We start from the raw sequence: 21,019 nt of genomic DNA on the forward strand, positions 1-21,019 counted from the left end.
TTTTCGTAGTATTTTTTCTTCTCTCGAGACTATACGTGCACGATCTTGTGTGATACTCGTGGCGTTGGCGACGGCCGGAAGCGACGATTTCGCGTCGCGGGGGGTCCGTCACCGTCGCTACCGTTGGCGCTCGACGCGTGCGTTCGGCACTGGCCTGCGACTGGGGGGGATAAACATTGACCGTCGGTAAATTATCTGCGGACGAAGATGGCGCGCGCGTCGCACGCACGCACAGTGGGATTCAGAGTGAGGAACTGAGGAAGCGGCAGCAGCGCAAAAATGTCGCAACCGTGCCGAGTCTTTAGTTGCAGCAACGCGCCACGGCAGCACCAGTACAGACGCCACAGACTCTTCTTCGCAGTCCCCAGGCACATGGAGCGTGTTCCTTCCTCCCTGCATTTTCCCATCCCTCTATAACCAAGGGGGCATCCGACACATTCATCCCTATATATCTCCTCTGTTAGAGCAGCTCTAGATCCTCTCTCCCCATGGCAACCCGGTGGCAGGCGTCGGCGCCAACCATGCTAGCTCCCCTCTTTACATCTAACCTCACCTTCCTCTACCCCATACACACCACCCTTCAATGCTGCTGTAGCTACCGTCCAAGACCTTTATATATAGTAAATTACCACCACTAACGCAGCTAAGCTTCCCGGAGATGTCCTGCTGCCTCTCTATTCTTATCTCATATCATTCTCTCGAAAAACTTTAACGCCTTCTTACATATATCGATTTCGCGCGTTCGATTAGTCCTCTCCCCCTTAGAATCAACCTACTGCTGCAGTATTGTAAACATTCAAACTGCATCGACATACACACACACACACACACACACACACACAGAAGAACCGGGGACGATAAAAAATGTCGCATCGATTCAACCGAATTGCGAAAAAAGGACAATATTTGGTGAAATGCTCTAGGTATATTTGACACAGAGTCGATCATGACGAACGATCCGTTACTTCGATCGACATACATATACCTAATACATTCTGTAAGGTTAGCTTTTAGCAAAGACATCGTTCAGTGTATCCATACGATGAAGTTTTTACAATTGTAACGGACAAAGTTGCAGCGTAATTGCTTCTGCCAGTGCATGCGGAGACTCGATTCGGATGACTTTTGTCGATGCGAGAGAGAAACTTGTGCAAAGGTTGAACGGGGGGCCGGGGACGCTCGGGCCATTTTTCACAATCGATATTTCCATTTGGCGAGTTTTATCGTTCGCTGGAAGATGCGATTCGAGTCGAAACTCGTTGGTCGTGCGAGTTGCGTATGATGCAACGTGGCAGCAGTTATTATGGTCGCGCGTCACACCAGGAGAAAAGTGGGATTTCGGTACACGGATCGCACGCTACGTGCACTCGTTGCTACGGACCTGTCCTTGACTTTCACCAGCCAATGTTTCCCCTAGCCCCGCCCCTCCGCGGACCCCACCCTTCCGCGACCGGGTCAATTCTTTCGCATCAATCGCGCGGCCAGGCCAACCAGCCAGAGACATTCCATTCTCGTCCAGTCAATTCCATCGAATCATTCGCAGCTTGCGTGTGATTCAGATTCTACCACTACGTGCACTGGCTGCCGCTCTATATATGCTGTATACACGCTGATCGCCGCGTTGCTCTCTAGCCCCCTACCGACGTGCCCCGGTAGTTTCGCCTCAATTTTTATTTTGCATTTATCGTTCAGCCTATTGGTCTTTTCCATAACCTATCGACAGATTTATTCTCCGTTAGCGTAGCGTAGCGTTACACCCTATACGGATAGATGCACGCGGTAGCAATTGGCACTTTTGAAGACGCAATTATCGCACGCTACGCTTTCCATTTATTCGCGCGTAGCACATCTACAATATATATATATATGTATATATATAATTAGAAGCTTCCAAGCTGCGCCAATATTTTCTTCGACCACAAAACTAATTTTTTCTAACATTTTCGGGAAGAATCGCGAGAGGAGGAAACTCGATGATGTCAGTGTGCGCGATTGAACGAATAGTGGATTATTATCGCAAAAGTGGCGAGTGGGCGACAGAGGCAGCAGTGAAGCAGGCACTTTCACCCGCCCACTTGGCACTTTTGCAGTTTTGCCTGGACCACGGCGAGCAAACATTGCGTTTCACGCTTATAATGCCAAAATCAAATCAGTCATCCTCTGGCTCCTTAACCAATAAGGACCTTGCATATCCATGCGATTCTCAAACTTTATCCACACGATCCCGATGCTCTCCATGGAATAGTTTAATTTCTGCATGCAGGTAGCTGCGCATCATTCAGCAACCAATACAAATAACTATATATATATATATATATTTATACTTTGTGGTGCAAGCAAATCCTCGACCAAAAAATGCAACTAGTTTTTTCTCGCTTATACATCGTTAATTGCTCTCAACGAGAATGCGACCGGAGATTAGAATCTCGAATAACAACAACAACGTGGGAGAGACTCGTTCAAGCCTACTATATATGTGCAGTATATATATATATATATATATATAATCTCAATAGAAATACGAAATAGTAGTTTTGCTCGTATCGCGCTACTCTTATACATATATTACATTAATCTTTAATTGCGATAACGTTCGATAGGTCGATCAGTGCGAAACTTGATTAACGTGAAAACGAATTTTTTCCTCGCGTCAATGGAACAGCAACGTTACGTCTTTCCGAAATATAGCGCAGGTGTAGAAGAGTTAGAAACGTCTCGCGGTTGGCACGCGTAAATTCGAGTGACGCGTGGCGTGTCACCTACACTCCAGCGAAACTTCACTGGTCCCCTCGTCCCTTCTTACCTATCACTATGCACCGCCGATTATGCAGGTTGCTTGTTAAATTCTGCTCGAGCGTTATTTCGGCTAAATGACCATCAGCCACGGTCCTCGACTGACGCGCATGCTTGAAAATTTGCCGAGAGCCAGAATTCGCACATGGACCAATCGTCACGCTCCAAGGACAATAATAATTCTTATCGACCACGTGATAAAAGAGGAGTGTTATTTATATATATATATATATATATATATTTAATCTCGTGTCGAATACCGACGACCTTCCACGTAAGACGAGTCCTCAGGGTATACCGGGCCGTCCGGGACGCGAAGTTCTACCTTTTTCCAGGGGACGAGTACGTGCGTCCACTATTGTTGTACCATCGTTGACTTGTAGGATAAACAGAGGAGGGCCTGTGCGGTGCGGTCCCACATGATTGGGAGATGGCGTGTGTGGTTCGTAGGTCGAACCAATTAGTACTCGTGTTGCATGTGTGTTGACGTTGAAGAGTAACGCGCAGGAGGATCGGAAAGAAAAAATAGAGCAATTTACTGCAATTTCGTAAAAATGTTGATCGTGTGAACGCGAGGAGGGTCATAGGTCGAACCAACTATCACCCATGCACGAATGCACTAACGTTGAGAGAGTATCTCGCAATCGGATGAAAAAAGACAGAAAAATACATAAACTTGACAAAACTGTTTACAAATGTTGAACAGGTGAACGAGAGGATCGGCATCAGCGTGAGTAGCAGCCCGTTGTCGCAGGTCGGAGTCGGAGTCGGAGGAGGGGTGGTGGCCGGTGTGACTGCCGAATATGCTGCCAGCGGAGGCATAGGGGGCTCCCTGGTGGGGGGCGGCGGGAGGGGCGACCGGCCGAGGATATCCTTGCTGCCACCTGCCTCGGTCACCCCGGCGCCCTCGCCAACGGCACCGGAGTACCAGCAGCAGCAGCAGCACGTGGCCGCAACGAGGAATCCCCGCGCAGCCCTCATGCCCGTCCAGCAGCAGCCGGATCAGTATTGCGGCCGAACGACCATCGAGATGGCCAGTCTTCAGGAAGCGGCGCCACCCTTCAAAAAGATTCGCCTTGGACCGACGACCGCGACGACCCAAGGCCAGCTACAAACACAGCCCCAATCTCGCTGCCAGAGCCTCTCGCCCGCTGAAACCTGCATTAAGCAGGAACACGCGGTGCAGCTCCAACAACCCTTGAGGATAGACACGAGGGTATGACATTTTTTGTGTGTATAACGACCTTGGGATGAACTTTGACCTTTTTGCAGCCTCCGACCGGCGTATACACGCCCCAAACCGAAGCAATTTCACCGACGCTGCCCGAGTCGAATACGCAGGAGGACGCGCAGTTCAGGAGTACGAAGGACGATCTTTTGCAGCAGATCGCCAAGGTCGATAGGGAGATCGCCAAGAGAGAGTCGCAGATCAGCAAGCTGAGGAAAAAGCTGAAGGAGCTCGAGGAAGCGGCTAACAAACCTTTGGAGGCCAGTGGCCTTAAGCGACAGGTCGAGGAAACTTCTCAACCCAAGCACCAGTCGTTGGCGCAAAAGATCTATGCCACCAATAGGGTATTTGTCCCTTCTTTTTTATGCCTCCTTACGTCAGAGACCACTTTTTTTATCACGGTGAATTTTCTTTGTAGAGAAAAGCTGAGGAAGCGCACAGACTCCTGGATAGACTGGGTCCGAAAGTTGAACTGCCATTGTATAATCAACCGTCGGACACGAGCGTCTATCAGGAGAACCGTACGAGGCATCAGACGTGTATGAAAACTAGGCTGATAGCGAGATTGCGGAGGGAACACGCGGAACGTGCGTCGCTTCAGAAGCAACAGTCTCAAACCTACGCTATCCTCGTGCAGGAGTGGCACCGCAAGGTCGATCGACTAGAGGCTACGCAGAAAAGAAAGTCCAAGGAAGTCAAGAACCGGGAGTTCTTCGAGAAGGTTTTTATGGAGCTGCGCAAGCAACGGGAACACAAGGAACGCTTCAACAGGGTCGGTGCTCGAATCAAGAGCGAGGCTGATCTCGAGGAGATTATGGACGGTCTTCAGGAGCAAGAGGTACACGTCCTTTGCGCGGAATTACCTCTTCGAGATCTCGTGCGACGTTCATAGTTTTAGCGCATTTTGTAAAATCGAATTTCGAGCTTGCTTGTCTTGTAAATTTTGTTGAATCGTAGGGGGAATGTAGGAGATATCGCGCTCGAAAGGGAAAGGGATAATGTTGTAACCCTAAAACTGCTGGTATGCGTCAGAATAGATTCTCTTCATATATATATATATATGTATATAAAGCTTTTTCTACATCCTTCCGATATATTGTTAGTTGGAGAAACGAAAAGTGCAGAAAGTGCATAAAAGTGCCGGTAAAACCAGAGCATACTTTTCGCTCCATTGTTTATCTTCAACGGTGAACCGCTTAGAGCACGTTTCTTCTTTCTGAAACCTACGAGCTATGCTAGTTTTTCCATATTTTCTCATAAACGCTTCACCGAAGATAATTGTCAGTTATATTTCGGGGAAACAGGGTTAGCAACATTAATCTTTTTCGCATTGTCCTCGTAATTTTCTTATCCTTTTTTCTCTTCTCTTTCTCATAAATCAAATTAATGACACGAGGCTTGATCGAGATAGTAAACCAGTATTGCAATCGATAGAGTTTTATATTGCAAATTTTGTCATTTCAACAAAGAAATTCTACCTTGTATTAACGATATACGACCATCTCATGGATATTTAATTTCCTTAACAGATGGAGGATAAGATAATGCGCTCTTATGCTGTGATACCTCCTCTACTGCTGGACGTCAAACAAAGAAGGATCGCCTTTCAGAATAGAAATGGTTTGCTTCAGCCGGACGAATTGGAGGCGTTGCACAATGAACGCAAATTGATCAACGTTTGGAGTTCTGTCGAGCACGAATTGTTTAAGGAAAAATACCTGCAGCACCCGAAAAATTTCGGAGCGATAGCTCAGTCTTTAGAACACAAATCCGTTCCAGATTGCGTGCATCATTACTACCTCACTAAGAAAGCTGAAAATTATAAGCAGCTTTTGCGAAAATCGCGACAGCGAGCACGTAGTTCTCGAAATAATCCTAATAATAAAGTAAGTATTTATATATATATATATATATGCTGTTTCGCAGTATTCGTTCGATCGACCTTCCTTCGAAAGAAGCCCCACCCTTTTACACTTTGAACCATTTCACCATTTAACGAGCGCTCTTCTCATTTTAGGTAAATAATACGAATTCTAGTATCGTCGACATTTTAACAACCGGAGTGACAACGAGACTGCAACGCGAGCAGCAACAAAAAACACAGGAGAATCCACAGAATCACTCGACCTCGGGAAGCACGTCGACGACCTTAACTACGACAACGGTCATATCGGGATCTTCCACGACAACTGCCTCAACTACGATAGCATCGACGAGAAATTCCTTGAGTTCTTCTAGCGCGGCCAGTGCAAGTCTAACAACGGAAACAGCAGCAACGACGACAACAACGACATCCGTCCTTAACACAACTGCTACGTCCAGTATATCGAAAGGGACGGCCGCCACGTCCAGCTCGAAGGACAACAGCAGCAGGGACTCCAATAAGGAGAACAAAGAGATTAAAACGGAAGCGAAAGACGCGAATCTTGTGAAAGTAGAGGTTAAAGAGGAATCTCAGTCGAGCTCCGAGACAACCTCGGGAAAGGATGTCAAAGTGATGTAGGTTCTTTTCTCTAACCATACACCCTGCTTATTTTTCTCGTGGCCCCCGATCAAACGCTATTGTCGCAATTACTTTCGAAAAATCTGTCAAAATTATTTCCCTTCTGAAATTGATCAATAGCCTGGGAATTATTGGTAAGTTGAAGCGCGAGAGCTAAATTTCATCGATCATCCTCGATAATGGTTATTAGGATTATGCCATTCTAATTAATACGAAAGCGTATTGGTTTGATCGAATGAGCAATGTTCATCGGATGGAAGATTTTCGTTGAACAAACAAACCCACACCACGTTTCACTTTGCGTTCATTGTTCGAGAGGGGAACAACCCCCCCCCCCCCCCCCCCCCACCGAATATCCACTTAGTGATTACAATGGATCAGTTATAGGGTTTGAAACTTGGAAGCCAAACTGCGCAAAAATCAATTTCCTTTCATTTTAATCGTCGATGAACCGCAATTCTGATATTCAAATAAGTCTCGGCGGGTTATAATTTTATCAGTCAATAATCGTATCGTCGAGCCTGTTCGTCTTCTCATAGCTGAGAGAATCTCGTAAGCAACGATAGTCCGAAGAGATTTTTTTGTAATTGATTTCTGCACGGTGAATAATCGAAGGATTGTTTCGGTATCTTTTTTATCAACGAATGTAAACAGTCTGCGAGCGTGGTTCCATCTAGCAACGAGCAGTGGCAGCTCAGCAAGGAGGCTCGTCGAGAGGGTTGATAATGGGGGGGGGGGGGGCGCGTGTGTACCAAGCGGTGGAAGGTTATCGTGAGAATTTGCTGGACCGAGTCGATACGTTAGCAAGGGGAGGAAGGGGCTCGATTGATTTATACGAAATTGTAATGCTAATCAGCAGCGGCTGATTAGTATATTACGTTTGCACAGGTACCCATCATCGTAATTGATTGAATTTCGCGAATCTCGTCAGTTGCATGGACCTCTTCGGTAATACGCTATTCCGTTGAACCAAGTTTTAAAGCAAACATTGATTTTTCTCCAATCACGTCGAAAGTTTTAACAATTTTTAATCGTTTTGTTTGATTAATTTATTCATTAGATCCGAGAAATTCCATGCCGCTTGCTTTCATTCTTGTAACGTACTTTCCTTTGGATTTTAGAATCGATGGGAAAAACTCGCTCTCATCGTCGTCGTCGTCAGCGTTGAATACCAATGCCGTAGTTACGGTAGGAGGACAGAGTGAATTTAAGGAATCGAGTAAGAAAAAGGCTGGGAACAGAGAGTCCAGTGTCAGTGGTAATGGCTCGGCCACTGCTAGGATAAAGGACAAGAAGAAGGAGAATCACACGACGCCTATGGAAACGAGCGACGAGGAGGCACAGACCATCGACGCTATTGGTAAGTAATTTCCTCTTAAATTACCTCAACTACATTTACGTTACACTAAATCTATATCGCTACAATTCTTTCTACACGAATAGTTTTTTTTTGTCAGAATGGACTTTTCCGTCCATCAGTGTTAACACTCGAGCGATACCAATTGTTTCTCAAAGATGGATCAAACGCTACCTCCTATCCTTCGGTCAAATTATCAATGGAAAACCATTGATTCAACTGGTATCATATTACATGTGTAAAATCCAGCTGTAATCTCCTTAATCAAAATGCTTTTTTTTTGTTTGGTTAAAAATCAATTTTAGGTACCAAAAGTATACTCCAATATTATCCAGTTGACCAATTTGTTTTTGTAAGGCAATAATCTTGAAAGAGATTAGGAAGGATTTGAGCTGTAGGCGATGAGAGAGAGAGAGAGAGAGAGAGAAAGAGATCATAGGTTGTTCTCTATTACAATCACTATTATTACTTTCTACAATTGTTTATTTCATTTGATTTGACTTTATCTTACAATACAGTATTGCTAATGACACATTAACGTTTTTAGAATTTTTCCAATACACGACCTACATAAAATTTTCCCTCGGCCCTTTGGTCTATCATTGATAAATAAGCATCCAACGAACACCGTATTGAATTTTTACTATTGACCAGCGTGCAAAACTCGTAATGATATATGTATATATTTGTGAGTTTGATGACATTTCCAATGCAAGTTCAAGAAGTCTCCCGATTGGTCGGAGGTTGATCCTGACTGGGCTGATCGGCGGGACCCTCGATCCCGGGTCTCAGTGCTTCCTCCATACTGGAGTGACAGAGTTTTCGATGTTTGTGAACAAAATAATAGCTGGGAAACTTGCATCCACAGATCTTGCAAGGATAATACTGAACGTTCAAGTCGAGCAATCTGACTTCCCTCTTGCTACGAGAGTTTTCGTGTCTCTGACGATTGCGCTCCGCCTCCGCACTGATCTCTGCCGGCAATAAGTGCCTCTTGGCGTGTTTCCTGTAGCAATATTGACTCTTAAAGGTGTGTCTGCAGTAGCCACAAGTGTAGAGGCCAGTGGACGCATCGGGAAGCCCGGAAAACTGAGAATTAGCAGCGTTGCTCGGATCGTTGGGCAGATCTTGCGAAAGCAGCAGCAGGTGGTCAGCACCGGAAGCAACGGCAGCTGCCGGTGGTCCTCCGTTCTCGTCGTTCTCGGGAGCCTCGCTTCCGGTGCTCAGCGACAGGGCTTGTCTGCTGCCGAATTTTTTCCCATGTCCCGTACTGGACGACGAGTAATTCTCGTTGAGCACCCGCTGGAACCTAACCGGACCGTCGCAACAGGCCACGTCGTAGATCACCGCCCCGGTGGCATTTCCACTTCCGCTACCAACGCCAGCGGAAGAAGAAGAGGAGGAGGCAACCTCGTTGAAGCGAATCTTTCTCTTACCGGCACTTCGCGAGCGTTCCTGCTCGCCCATCCTCTCCTTTCGACTCTTCGGAACCTCGAGTCTCGTCTCCTGCTCCCTCTCCCTCTTCTCCCGGGAACATTCGCGCTCGTCGCTGTCGACGGCCTTCGCTTCCGGTTTCTCCTCGCGTCTTCCGCGAGACGGCGAGCCTGGCGACGAAGACGGGTCCGAGGAGGGCGCGGGAGACGAGGATACCTCGGCGAGGGCCGCGTTTGACCTTGCGAAGGCATTGAAAGCGGCTGCGAATGGCATTGGAAGACCCACTGTTGCCTCTGGACTCGTCGCCCTTGCCTTCCGGTGCTGGTGATAGTAGCTCGAGGTCGGAGAACCTGCGGCGATCTCGGAACTGAAAGAGAGGAGAGTACGCTCGTCGTGGTACATGGAGGCTTCAAGGTGAATCGAATTGCTGAAGAGAGAAGAGAAGCGATGGTGCTTACCGGCCGAATCTCCTTTCCGGTGAGTCTCGATCCACCATCTGGGAGTTGGTCAAACCGGAAATGACTGGCGGTGGTGGAGGTGGAGGTGGCGGTACCGGAGGCTGGATCATCATTGGTTGCAGTTGCGCCAAGTGAGGAGGAATCCCATCGGTGGCGTAGAGCGGAGGCTGGGACCAGCACAAGGGCGGCCCGACCATCAGTCTATTGGGGATTGGCCTTAAGATGCTAGCGGGTCCGGAAGTGGACGTGGTCCCCGTGGCGGCGGAACTTGAGATTGGCGAAGAGGCGGAGGAGGAGGAGGAGGCTGCAGCGACGCTCGACAGTTGCAACGTCGGTGGAATCGGAGTTGCCAGCGGTGCCAGTGGTTCTCGCAGTCTCAGAAGGGCCGCTCTGCATTGCTCCAAGGCCCCGGGCATGTGCAGCAGATGCGTCGCCAATAGAACGCTGTAAACGTTCTCGAGGGTCACCTCCAGTCGACCGGTGTACATGTAATTCAGCAGGGGAGCGAAAGCCTCGCCACCTACAACAATTTTCAACCTACCTTGTACCTTGTATATATATATATATATATATATATGTCGCTCTAGGAAAATATCTCAAACACGTTTGAGCGAGCAATTGCGGCGCCTTCTAATTTTGAAAGTCAACGACCGGACGGAAGTCTTCGATGCCAATTATCGACGCAACGGCATTTATCGCATTGAAGTGCAGAAGGAGATTGGAGAAATCGAATAATTGTCTTTTCTAGTTCTGTGATATATGTTACCAATGGACGAGACGGAAACTGAAGTGACGGCGGCGGCGGCGGCGGCGGAGGATCTGGTGGATGTTTCCGGGTTGTTATTGTGGCTGTGCTGGTTGTGGTTGACGGCAGAGTCGGTCGTGGGAAGAAACGGCGAGGAGCCGCTTGAGGAGCCCGGGACCGCCGATGCACTGGTCAAAAGAGCTTTGAGGTAGCCACTGTGGGCCGCCAAAACGCCCTTGTGGGCCACAAACTGGTGCTCCCCGTCATTGCCAACTCTGACCACAGTGTCCGGTGGTGACAACGTATCCTGAGCTCGTGGATAGCTCTCGCCTCCACCGAACCACGCTCTGTACAAACTATACATTTGACAAATCACGAGAACACCGAGAAACTTGGGAAGGAACTCTCTTTCACGAAAGCACTCGATGTTTCATCCTAAGATCCTCCCTTCTCGACCAACTCGATCGACTTGGCAATTTCTTCGCGTGGTCCTCGATCCTATGCACGAGACACGCTTTCTCTTTTCCAAACGACCATCCTCCCTTCTTCCACCGTACACTTCCTTCTCGCGTCTCTTGGTATGTCATCGGGACTCAACCATCAAATCCAACTATCGATCTTTCACGGTACACTGAAAAAATGATATAAAAAGAAAAGAAGAAACCGTCACTTTTATATTAGATTGATATCCAAGTATCCGTAACGAGACGTTTATCTTATTGATTTGTCGAACGGTGCGATTGATAGTGCCACCTCCAGCTGGATGAATGAGAACAAGGACGTGTAGAGAGAGAGAGAGAGAGAGAGGGGTGTGCGAAAGGTAAGAGGAATCAGAGTTTACGGTGGTGGTAGCAGAGCAGTGAATATAGGAGAGGCGAGAAGGTTGGCGGTTCTCCGTGATTTGAACGCTGGACTCGACTGGATCGAGAAGTGGAGGAGTTGGCGGTGCCGGTACCGGTGGCGGTGGCGGTGATGCCAGCGGAGCGAGACTCGTTTGCTTTTTCATAGCGACGCGCCCCTCTCGCAAAGCTCTCGCAGCACTGGCGAGAGCACCGCTCACCCCCCGCGCTTCCAGATCCGATCCTCCCGCGCACCAGATCCCCGCCCCCAAAGAAGCCAGATTGGAGCGCCGCCACCCACCACCGCCACCATCACCACCACCACCACTACCATCGGTACCCCCTGCAAGCCTCGAAACAGCATCCTAACACACGCGCATTGAGAGACACACTCTTCGCCCAACTAGAATAATCCCATTCTTCAGGAATAGTCGTCTCGATCCATCTTGTTTAGCTCGTTGAAATTTTTTACCACCGAATCGGTGATAAATATAAGGTGGATAGTCTCTCTCTCTCTCTCTCTCTCTCTCTCTCTCTCTCTCTCTCTCTGCTGATCTCGCACGGCAGGGAAACTGCAAGAATGGAACACGGGAGGAAGAGAGGGGAGGGAATGAAAAAAGTGTGCTGGAGACGCGTAGTTGAGGAGGGGGGGGGGGGGGTAGTTGGGCGAATGGGGCTGCTTCGCAGGATGGTATAGGTAGGAGAGCAGGAACGACGAGGGATCTGTACGCGGAGGGCACGCGAGGCGGAATAAAGTGAAATTCAGCGCAACATGAATTATAAACGATATTATGCAAACACCGCGCGGAAGGAGTACTCGTGCCGAGTTAATTTGATGAAAAACATCAGAGGCCAGAGAGAAAGACCTGCAAAAGACGCATCCGGGAAAGAAAGACTATTTGTTGGACTCTTTAAAATACCCTCGTATCGCATCCAATGTACCTATACGCCGCGCCGTCATACGTACGTGCCATCCTCAAAAATTAATAAGTTATTTGTGCTTCCATTGAGCGAAGACCTAGCCTCCATGAAACATTGAGGAAAAACTCGCTTTGACCTCTAAAAGCAACGTCGATTACCAATTCCACGAGAAATTGGAGTCACGGATCCTATATGCTCCGTGCTACAATAACAAATTTAAAAATCGCCATTCTTACTTTCTCCTCTTTCATTCTCTACGCACATTTCTTTCCACCAGTTATTTCTCTTACGCGTCGACCACCATCAGCCATTCTCGCAATTTCTTTATGGAGAAACCATTTTTCATCGACGGACCTTGACGCTAATGGATTCTTTCTTTTCTTTGACACTGTGGACAGCCTTGTTTACATCGGAGAACACAGTTGGAACAAAAGAGTGAGAGAGAGCGTCGATCGGACGAGCTTACCGAGAACTCGCGAGAAGCAGAATAGAATGTAAACAAACTGGAGAGATACAATCGAACGTTAAGAAGGAGGTAGGGGGGGGGGGGGGTTTGGTATACATACAGGGCTGCACGCTTGCTTGTAAACAAACGGAAAATCGCCGAGCGAGAATCCAAAGGCGAAAGCGGCTCCAGAATGGGACACAGCGATTACGCACATTTCCCTGGGGGTCGCAGCTTCAACAGAGCCTTCCTCTCCCGTTTTGCCTCCCCCACCCCTCCTTACCCCTCCTTCCTTTCCACAACCATACTCTCAACTAGCCATAAGAGATGAATCTGTCATTTCAATCGCGAGCACAACTTTTTATCGCTTCCTCGTCCCTCCGGCAATGTCAATCGAGTGTTTACCCTGAGAAATTGGATTTTCTCTCCTCTCCCTCCCAATCCTCTCTCGCTAATCCACCACCTGCAATGACCATATTAATTCCACCAGAGCTGGAAATAAAATTTCAACGTCGTTCGATTTCTCGCTATTTCCAAAGGACCCCCCCGTGTAAACACACCGGATATCTCGCTACCTTTCCTTCCAACGACGCAATAACTCGGCAATTTCCTCCTTCTTCCACGGGAAATGCTTAATTGTTTCGATAAAACTCGAGAGTGGGGGAGGTTCTCTCAATTATCCTTATCGAACGGAACCAATTCTCTTTGATAACTGGAACACAGCTAGGTGCCATGTTGATAATGACTCCGGAGTACGCGTTGTGTGCTGTGCAAGTTGAGTCGGCAATAAAAGGCATCGACGATAATTAACGCGTCAGCCGCCTGCACATATATATACCTACACAAACTTGCTCGCTAGGAGAGATAAGAAAAAGGGAACGAGGACGCATCGGGAAAATTGCACGCAGTGGTCGTCGGAAAATCCATGGCAGTCGAGAGGAAATACGTAATTTCTCGTCTAACCCACTAGTCGCTCGCTATGGATCGTTACCTCTTCACGCGAGTGCAATGTGATTCGAGCTAGTGGAGGATTGCTGGAGGGGGGGGGGGGTATACGGTGGTTCCCTTGGTCCACGCGAACCCGACTCGGCCGAGTTCGGAGGAGATAATTGTTCGAGGTTTTTTCAGAAAATAGAGAGAGAAAGAGAGAGAGATTTGGTTCTCGCATCGGGAAAGTTGCACGCAGCGATCGTCGGAAAATCCATGGCAGTCGAGAGGAAATACGTAATTTCTCGTCTAACCCACTAGTCGCTCGCTATGGATCGTTACCTCTTCACGCGAGTGCAATGTGATTCGAGCTAGTGGAGGATTGCTGGAGGGGGGGGGGGGGGTATACGGTGGTTTCCCTTGGTCCACGCGAACCCGACTCGGCCGAGTTCGGAGGAGATAATTGTTCGAGGTTTTTCCAGAAACTAGTGAGAGAGAGAGAGAGAGAGAGAGAGATTGTGTTCTCGCAGCGGGGTGGGGGAAGAGATGAGAAGGAATACTCTCCCGCAAGCGGTTTAATGCTCCGAGCTTGGCCGAGACAAGCTGAGCAAACACTTTTCGCGATATTACCAGGCGAGGCAGGGTAGGAACAAGCGCGCCGAGAACTCGCTCGCTCTCTTCCGCACCGCTTAAATTCTGGAATTTCAACGCTTCGCAGCTAGCATGAGAACTCATACATCTCCTCTCTCACTCCTTATTGGCTGGTTGGATGTTCCCCTCTTCGGCCACCTCGCTCCATCCATCCACCTTCGAGCCAGACGCGAGAGATTCTGGCTCCTTTTTTCTTCTCTTCGTCTCGTGCACGCTCCAGCCGATCCACCTGGCTCCAACCCCCATTGGCCCCGCATCCTTCGGGATCGCGGCTGCGGCTTCTCTGTTGGCGCAACCAGAGAGCCGCGCGCGATGAATAACAAACAATTGACTCTCGTAACGATGAGATCTCGCCTCTCGTAAACTCCTAAGTACTATATATGTATATATATGTAGGCAAAAAATAGTGGGTTAATAAAACTTTGATGAGACGATCGAATTCCTTTCATCCTCGACAACGATCGATTTCTCACAGGTCTTCATCGGTGAAAAAGAAACGAACGATTGGGTAATTTATGGGATTAATAATTGACAGAGCGATTGGCACGGTTACCCAGAGCGGCCATGAATCAATCTGCGCGCGGAGCTTCGATCCTCCGTGTCCACTTGGAATTCATGCAGAAATTTGGTAATTCCACTGTTCGGTGCGTGACTGTCACCGTCCTCAATTTTCTTCTTTCTTTCTAGAAAAATTCAAATGATCCGTTCGAGTAAATCAGTATATATATATATATGTATATAATGGAGAGATAACTATATAAAACGGTGATCTATATAGCTGAAAGATAGAAAATGAAAGAAGACTCGGTTCGTGGAATATTGCAGGAATGTCGTGGAGTGAATTTTCGTCGAGGAAGTAGCAGGGCGGCGCGGGAAATTGGTGGGAAAATTAAGCGCGCGCGCGCGTGCTCGGGGAGTAGAAATTTTGCTGGCTGGGGTGAGAAAGGGCTTTAGGGGGGGAGGGGGGGGGGGAAGGGGGTTGTACTCGTTTCTGGCGCGGGCTAATTAGCGTCTTGATTTACTTAATCCCAATTAATGCCTCTGCTAACTGCAACGGCTCTCAGACTCCCCTCCCTCCCTCCCCCACCACCCCCACCCTCGCTCCATCTCGCATGTTCCTGTGTGCATTCGTGGCATACAGTCCGCTCGAATTCAGAACCCGGACTGATCTGTTACGTAAATACCGGATTAAACACGAATCGTCGAACATGACTCGCTCTCTCATTATATCTATATAATTTGACTGTATATAAAATATATATATATATATATATATACATTTGTACATATAAATCATTCACATCAAACGTACTGCTCAGCGTTAACACACTGTTCCGATTAACTACTCTGAAAACCCTAAATTACAGCTTTCACATTTCATCTCGTCGGTCAACAAGTTTAATTGTGTTTTTTTTGTCCTTTCACTCGAAAATTAGCATAGAGGATAAACACGACGATGGTGATAAATTTCTAATTCGCGTTAATTAACTGAATTGCGCTTTATTGAAAAAATTGTTTATTCGTTGAAATTGGTATCTATGCGAAGTATAGTGTTAAGGTTGTGTATAACGTTTAAAAATATAAGCACTCCATATTATTATTATTATTATTAAAAGGCAGTCATACATTCAGCAAACTTTCAATATTTTTCCTCGGCGATTCGCTCGATCCTAATGGATTTTTTCCATTGAAATGGTGGAAAGGATTCGATTGTCTTTTACTCTTTAGTATTATTCTCGATTAATTACTACAAGCGCGTACGTACCGGGCCATGGTCCATGTTACAAGCGGCTTTTCATTTAAAGCAAGCAAGAACCGTATCACCCCCTTTCGATAGATTAGCTTTCGAGTCTTGTTTGTCTTTAATCGCGTTTAGACTTTTAAGTGGCAAGACTCATAAATGCTCGAATGGAACAGGGAGATGGGACAGAGATGTGTGTGTGTGTGTGTGTGTGTGTGTGTGTGTTGACCGAAGCAGAATCATTCTTTTAATGCTCGAAAAGCAAGATAATATTATTATCATTATTATTTAATCGCATATACTATATACGCTATCGGCTATCAGGGGATTTGTTTGCCTTTAATCGCATTTAGGCTTTGAATCGAGCAGCACACACGCCGATGCATAAGTAAAACAAGAGAATCCACCGACTTTGGATAAAATTATTTATTGCACGGAGAATATCGTTTCTATCGTTATACATGTACGAGATACGAGGCTCGCGAGAGAGAAAAAATCGAGGGTCTCGCCACCCTGTGCTCAACCGGATTTCACTTACGATGATCAATGTTTGTTAATCTCTCGTCTGTTGTTTACTTTTGGCTTACAATACTACGACTGACGCTTGTTATCCTATACACTGTACGTCTTTTCATAGAAATCCAATGGCCATCTGGCGGTTGTTGCTATAAATTTCTAGTATTCTATTTATATTTTACAATTAAACGTGTATATTGGGATCTGACACGTGGGCGGAGTCAATATATATAGATATATAGAAAATTCAATATGGCGCAGAAGTGCCTAAGTGTCTAAATGTCTATTGAAATTACAGGAGGGTTATAATGATTTCGATGGAGAATATCTGTACAAACTTTTCTCCCAAATTCAAAAGTTTTAAGGTTTTCAATAATAAATTGCAATTTATTGAAAAATATCCATAAGAATCAATGTAAAACCCGGGCTTCCTCTGCTTTCATTTTTTACCGCTTGGAGCGCTTCAACTATGTCAGATCCCAATAGAGTTGTTGAGATGAAGCGAATCGGATCATGGACGTAAAACGCTGTTCAACTTTGCAACTACAAGAGATAGCAATTTTTGCTGTAAGACCTTTTCGAACGCAAATCGAAAGACGCTTCAAAAAGGTCTTACAGCAAAAATCGCTATCTCTTATGGTGACAAAGTTAAACAGCGTTTTGTCCACGATCCGATTCGTTTTATTTCAACAACCCTACATATATGGATAACTGCACATCTTTCGTGTTTAGAGCAGTGTTTAAGGGAAACCTGCAGCTACGCATGGACGAGGGTAGAAAATTATCGATAGAGCGTGGAATAAATAATATATTTGTAGGAGGGTTTGAGAGAAAGCGAAGAGAGACGGAAGACTGCGTGCGTGTGTGTGTGTGTATCGATAATTCGGGTGTATCGCCGAGTCGAGTGCCGAGTGCCGGCGGTGAAAGATTAGCCAATGATCCCCGGGAGCAAGTGCGAGCCTCTCCTCACTGGATTGGAACAAACAATAATTCCGTTGGTCGAGCGAGCGAGCACGACCCTCGCAGCTATGCGACGTGCTGCTGCCTCCCAACCCCTAGCTAATCAAATATTCCCTTTCATTTACCTTTTTCAACTTAACCCAAGCTCCTACACGGACGCGCACCGTTAAACCGATGAAACTGGCCCGCGGCCCGCGGACTCGACTTAACGCGACTCGACGCGAGGCGACACGATAATTCCAAAACACGCGAATTATCGATTCACCGATCCTATAATCCCCCCCAGCCTTTCTTCCGATAACCCAAAACCTTTTGTAAATACCAAATTTTCCTCTCGCTCAGAGAGAAATAGTGGGAATTAAACCTTTTGTAAATCAACAATCATTTTTCAACCCCCCCCCCCCCCCTCTCTCTCTCCTTGTGTGCACGTATCGGTAATAGATGCTATATATATATACTTTATATTGCAAAATCCATTTTAATTATTTATTCGATTCTATATGTATATGTATAATCATATATATTTTACGTATGTTCAACGATTTAAGAAGACTCGGCAAATTGACCAAAGGCAGATACGTAATAAACTCGGTGAATATTCGGCAGATTTGAAAGTATTTTCCGCCCGGGGTGTTTTTTCCAAATGACTTAATTCATTTGTACTGTTTAAAGTGGTCGTTGAATTTTTCAGAGGGGTTTTAGATGGAAGGAATATGGAAGGAACGGAAAGACAAAGCTTTCTCGCGATATGCCTACCCTTCATGAAACATTCAAGCCTCACCCTTGTCCTCGCCGCGACGCTCGGCTGGTTCGCTTAATTAGCGCCTGGATAATGTCCGCTTTTAACAAACTCTCTCTTTCTCTTTTGATTTTGTTCATTCTTGCCGCCATTACAGTAATGCTCGAACCTTTCACCCATCCTCAAACGAGCATCTTCCGCAGCCTCTCGCTTGATCCTTGTGTGCCTACCACAATACTCCAGTCAGCATTCTTGTTTCTTTTCGCCAATCTGTCAAACGTTGTTGAAATAATAAACATAAAGAAGAGAGAGAGAGAGAGAGACAGAGAGAGAGAGAGAGAGAGAGACAGAGAGAGAGAGAGAGAGAGGATGGTATTGGTTGCTCTATCCCTTATTACGAATCGAAACTCGATCGTTTTGCCCATCTTCCAACTAACATCTTCCACAGCCTCTCACTTGATCCTTGTGTGCCTACCACAATACTCCAGTCAGCATTCTTGTTTCTTTTCGCCAATCTGTCAAACGTTATTGAAATGATAAACATAAAGAAGAGAGAGAGAGAGAGAGAGAGAGAGAGAGAGAGAGAGAGAGAGAGAGAGAGAGAGAGAGAGTATGGTATTAGTTGCTCTATCCCTTATTACGAATCGAAACTCGATCGTTTTTCCAAGAGTCGCGAGACTATCGCGAGAGAGCATAATATGTATGGCGTGGTTTACGTCATAGGTGCATATGTCGCTCGATCTCGGAAGGGCTTGAAAATTGACGTCATTGTCAAATTGGCATGAATAATGGTGGTTGGTATAGTACGCGAAGGGGGAGGGATGACCAATCGACTCGAGTGCATCGAAGCTCGAACGTTACGAAAAAGAGCACCGCGGTAGTTGTGACGTGCGTGCGAGGAAAATGGCAACAGCTGATTGGCAGTTATTCCCCGTGGTCCGTGGCCCGTGGCTCGGCTTAATTCACTCGCGTAATTTTCCTCCGGGCAATCCTAACTATCCGACCCAACACAATCCCCGTCGACCCCATCAGTAACCAACTGCGGGCACTGCGGCGGCACTACGCTGGCTTTTCCAGGGTCCGAGAACACCTTCTTCCTATTATCATAATATGCAACCAGCGAGGTTTTATAGAGGACCGACCAATTTCTCTCCGATCTTCAACAGTTTTTTACTATAAACGTTTTTTTTTTTTTTTTCTCTATATTTTGAGAAAAACAATGCAAATATTTCTATTGAACAAATTACACTGGATCGTTATTATTATTGTAATGTGCAATGCGCGAGATTTCCAAAAGGATCCCCAAATTTCCCTCCGATCTTGACCAATTTTTCACTCGAAATGATTTTTTTACATCTCGATAGATGCAACGCAACAATTTCTATCGGACAAATTACACTGGATCGTTCCTATTATTATAATGCGCAACGTGCGAGGTTTCAAAAAAAAAAAACCCAAATTTCTCTCCGGTCTTGACCAACTTTTCACTCGAAACGTTGTTTTTTATATTTCGATAAATGCAACGCAAATATTTCCATCGGACAAACTACACTCGATTGAACGATCCTTCCCAGCAAGACTTATTCCGACCCGAAAACTTGGATACCCAACGGATTCCATGTTTTGTTCTACACAGGATAAGAATCGTCGAGTGATTGATTTTTCGAAAGCGGAAAATGCAAGCTAGGCTCTTTTCGCATCGTATACATAGAAAGCTCTGCATATTTCAAGCTTAATCAAGCGATGCGCGTCGCGCGATGCTTTAAACCACTTTCAATAGCAATGATAGGCCGCAATCCTGCGATAAAGAAATACAGCGACGACACGCACGCACTCTCGCCTCGACCCGCAGGCCCCACAGGCCCGCAGCCATTGAGATTGCGTGGCGTGCATTCGCTCGATAAAGATCGAATGAAAAATAGAAGCCAGCCAATATCGCAAAAGTACGCTGAACTTGGAATCAATAGAGAGAGAGAGAGAGAGAGAGAGAGAGAGAGACGACACAGAGATGCTTATCGCCAAAGTGCTCTTTTGCAAAAATTCATCCGATGGAAATGAATGGAGGAAAAAATGCAAAACTCCACACGCGCGACGACAATTTGTTGATACTTAGTCGCGACGCGTCCTTATAACTTCTTCGAATCCCTGCCAAATTCTAATAATAATTAGAACACATGTACGTACCGAAGTTTAGTTTAGGCCCAAAAGAAGGATCGCAAAAGAATCTTATGGTGATTATTGGAGCCATTTCAAAATAAATGATTTCATCATCGCTCGACTCTTTTCGCGACCAAATCCTTATAGTTTGTCAAACCCCTGACAAATTCTAATAAATAGAACACATGTACGTACCGAAGTTTAGTTTAGGCCCAAAAGAAGGATCGCAAAAGAATCTTATGATGATTATTGGAGCCATTTCAAAATAAATGATTCCATCATCGCTCGACTCTTCTCCCGACCAATCCAAATGGATTTTTCAATACGGAATTGTCGTCAATATTTCAAGACGAGAGAAGAAACGAGTTGATAAAGGACGGGACGGATTAATTATTATTCGGTATAGGCATATACACACGCACATATATATATATATATATATATATATATACGTGGGAGATTTCGATAAACAAAATCCTCGTGAAAGAGGGGAGGCAGGCTAGCATGAATGGTTAAAGAGCCGAGCCGAGCCGAGCCGAACCAAGCCGCAGCCCGCTTTTATCTCATCGCGAGAAATTAGAGTAACGATCGTGAAGGGACAAACA

The 21,019-nt window shown here is 46.3% G+C and overlaps 2 protein-coding genes across 4 annotated transcripts in view; one reads left to right on the forward strand and one right to left on the reverse strand.

Annotated features, from left to right (window-relative positions):
- Positions 1-21,019, forward strand: part of Smr (Smrter) — a 58,365-nt gene that overhangs the window by 26,823 nt on the left and 10,523 nt on the right. The window contains exons 7-12 of one of the 2 annotated variants that reach the window (XM_066734263.1): positions 3,500-4,009; positions 4,066-4,365; positions 4,440-4,903; positions 5,547-5,907; positions 6,039-6,520; positions 7,646-7,884. In XM_066734263.1, coding sequence (XP_066590360.1) covers positions 3,500-4,009; positions 4,066-4,365; positions 4,440-4,903; positions 5,547-5,907; positions 6,039-6,520; positions 7,646-7,884 — 2,356 coding nt within the window. The remainder of the gene's footprint in view (positions 1-3,499; positions 4,010-4,065; positions 4,366-4,439; positions 4,904-5,546; positions 5,908-6,038; positions 6,521-7,645; positions 7,885-21,019) is intronic. The other variant, XM_066734262.1, reaches the window with a different exon arrangement.
- On the reverse strand, positions 8,138-12,623 carry LOC136777740 (RE1-silencing transcription factor). 2 transcript variants are annotated; one of them, XM_066734265.1, is made up of 3 exons: positions 12,541-12,623; positions 9,774-10,293; positions 8,138-9,682 (listed from the first exon to the last, which is right to left on the reverse strand). In XM_066734265.1, exons 1-3 carry the CDS (start codon positions 12,587-12,589, stop codon positions 8,599-8,601), a joined length of 1,653 nt encoding a protein of 550 aa, XP_066590362.1. In that variant the 5' UTR covers positions 12,590-12,623; the 3' UTR covers positions 8,138-8,598. The 2 variants fall into 2 exon arrangements, with proteins under 2 accessions (XP_066590362.1, XP_066590361.1); XM_066734264.1 differs by lacking the exon at positions 12,541-12,623 and adding an exon at positions 10,540-11,560.

Source organism: Prorops nasuta, unplaced genomic scaffold (assembly GCF_024137725.1).
Source record: "Prorops nasuta isolate Cenicafe-Biocafe unplaced genomic scaffold, Cenicafe_Pnas_1.2 PNAS00011, whole genome shotgun sequence".
NCBI classification, from domain to species: domain Eukaryota; kingdom Metazoa; phylum Arthropoda; class Insecta; order Hymenoptera; family Bethylidae; genus Prorops; species Prorops nasuta.